Raw genomic sequence first — 2,009 nt, forward strand, 5'->3', positions numbered from 1 at the left:
TCATCTTACCACTTTAAAAGCGACAGTATCTCACAATGGCGTTCAAAAAATAAGCAAAATAGCACTTGCCACTCTGCAAGTTATACTATCATCTTTGCTTAACTAGGACAAACGCAACAACTTCTTTTATAATACATAATTCTTTATTGTCTAGGTTTTCTATCATCTAGTGGCAGATACCAGTCTGGTGGGGGATTTTTTCTCAATGTCCATACGGGTGAGTTATTCCGCTTGCCTTCAAGCCTTGTCCTTTCACTCTGTTGCAAAGTTTCCTGTATTAAAAGAATCATTACATCAGGTCTTAGTGCACTTAGCCACCAGCAAACCTAAAAAACAGTGCTAAACAACAAATCTCATGATGTAAACCAGGGAATCCCAATTTGTAGCATTCTGCTTTTTGCAAGTTATAAAATCCAATCACAGAAATCATAAAGGTAGGCAAGTCCTCAGCCAAACATTAAATGAGAAGTTCACCTTTCAAGTATTTTTTAGTATGACACAGATAGTGATATCTATACTGAGCTGATTTGCAATTGGGCTTAATTGTTTGTACTTTTTTCATTATCTAACTTTTTGGTTGCTAGGTTCCAGTTTACCCTAGCAACTAGGCAACAGTTTGAATGAGAAACTTGAAATATAAATAGGAAAGCCAGCCCAGCCTGCTCCTCCCGCCTGGAATACATTGTGACCATACTCCCACCCCTTTTGCAGAAGGAAGGGGGGGGTGCAGGAGCTTGTGGTGCTTATGTCCTACCCCATTTGTCTGCTGTACCTTTAGAAGCTCACTCTTTGTTTTCTCCCAGTCCCTGCAAGTCATGTAGTCTCTCTTCCATTCCTGGCACTCTGGTGCTTTTCCATGGGTGTAATAATTATGGAAGTGGTTTCTCAGACTCTTGCAGTGTTTCCATTCAGACCAATAATCATCACAGTCACGTGGTGGCTAATTGGATACAAAAAGGCCAATCACAGATTACTAAGAAAACAAAAATACACATTTATGGCTTTTCTTACCAAGTTTAAATCCAGTATTGACAAAATGGCTTAGATAAATCAACTGCTGCAGATGCAGTTTCCTCACTGCCCACAGATTAGGCAACTTCAAGTATCTTCTCACTGCAAGCAGTATTGCAACTACTGTAAATACTAAAAAATAAATCAGTTCTAAGAAAAATATATCCCAAAACAAGCTTGAATACAAATACTGATATTTTCTCTATTAAACTGCATGTCCCACCATAATACTACAGCTACACAGGCAGCATTTTGCATAGGACAAAAACACTGTAACAAGACCCCAAGGAAGCAGCCCCTGACTGCTGGAGGAATGCGCTCAGTGGCAATGGCAGCAGTTTCAACACCACATGTTTATAAAGAGGGAATATAAAATGATTTTCTGCAGGGCTTAGTAACAATCCGTCCCAATATGGTGCGCTCTTTTACAGCGTTGCTATCATAAAACCCTGAAAAAACCGCCTTAGGTGCATTAGAATGAACCCAAGATTAGATTACTTCGGGAATACTGAACACCCAGATTTAATTTCAGTTACTAATTGAAACCTCACATACCCTCCAACCACCCGTGTCAGACATGCCGCTTTCTACTGCCACACTGTCCCGCCCATCAACATGAGTCAGCCAATCGCAACGACCTACAACCTGAAACGTTTCATCTGTTTCCGATTTACAGGCTCCCAGAATCCCTTGAGCGGTGACCTCTGATTGTTGGGGGAAAGCGTGACACGATAGGGCAATAATCCTGAAGAAGGCGGGGCTTAGGCGCAATATCGCTGATACGGTGTTGAGTAGCAAATATAGTTGGTCAACGAGATTATGTGACTAACTGATGATTGGTGTTTGCAACCATCTGAGGTGACTCATGCCTGTTGATCATTTTTATTTGTTATGAGCGCTGCTAATATAATACTTAAGGTATGAGTTTCTTATCTCAGTATTTCCTTTAGTGTGTAAGCTCTTCGAACAGAGCCCTCTAATCAACCCTTTTCTGTTTA

At 40.6% G+C, this 2,009-nt stretch overlaps 1 protein-coding gene across 1 annotated transcript; it reads right to left on the reverse strand.

Annotated features, from left to right (window-relative positions):
* Positions 1–121: 121 nt before the first annotated feature.
* c22orf39 (chromosome 22 open reading frame 39) lies at positions 122–1,650 on the reverse strand. Its single transcript, XM_004910575.2, has 3 exons — positions 1,567–1,650; positions 773–940; positions 122–272 (listed from the first exon to the last, which is right to left on the reverse strand). Exons 1-3 carry the CDS (start codon positions 1,588–1,590, stop codon positions 144–146), a joined length of 321 nt encoding a protein of 106 aa, XP_004910632.1. The 5' UTR covers positions 1,591–1,650; the 3' UTR covers positions 122–143.
* Positions 1,651–2,009: the final 359 nt, after the last annotated feature.

Source organism: Xenopus tropicalis, chromosome 1 (genome assembly GCF_000004195.4).
Source record: "Xenopus tropicalis strain Nigerian chromosome 1, UCB_Xtro_10.0, whole genome shotgun sequence".
NCBI classification, from domain to species: domain Eukaryota; kingdom Metazoa; phylum Chordata; class Amphibia; order Anura; family Pipidae; genus Xenopus; species Xenopus tropicalis.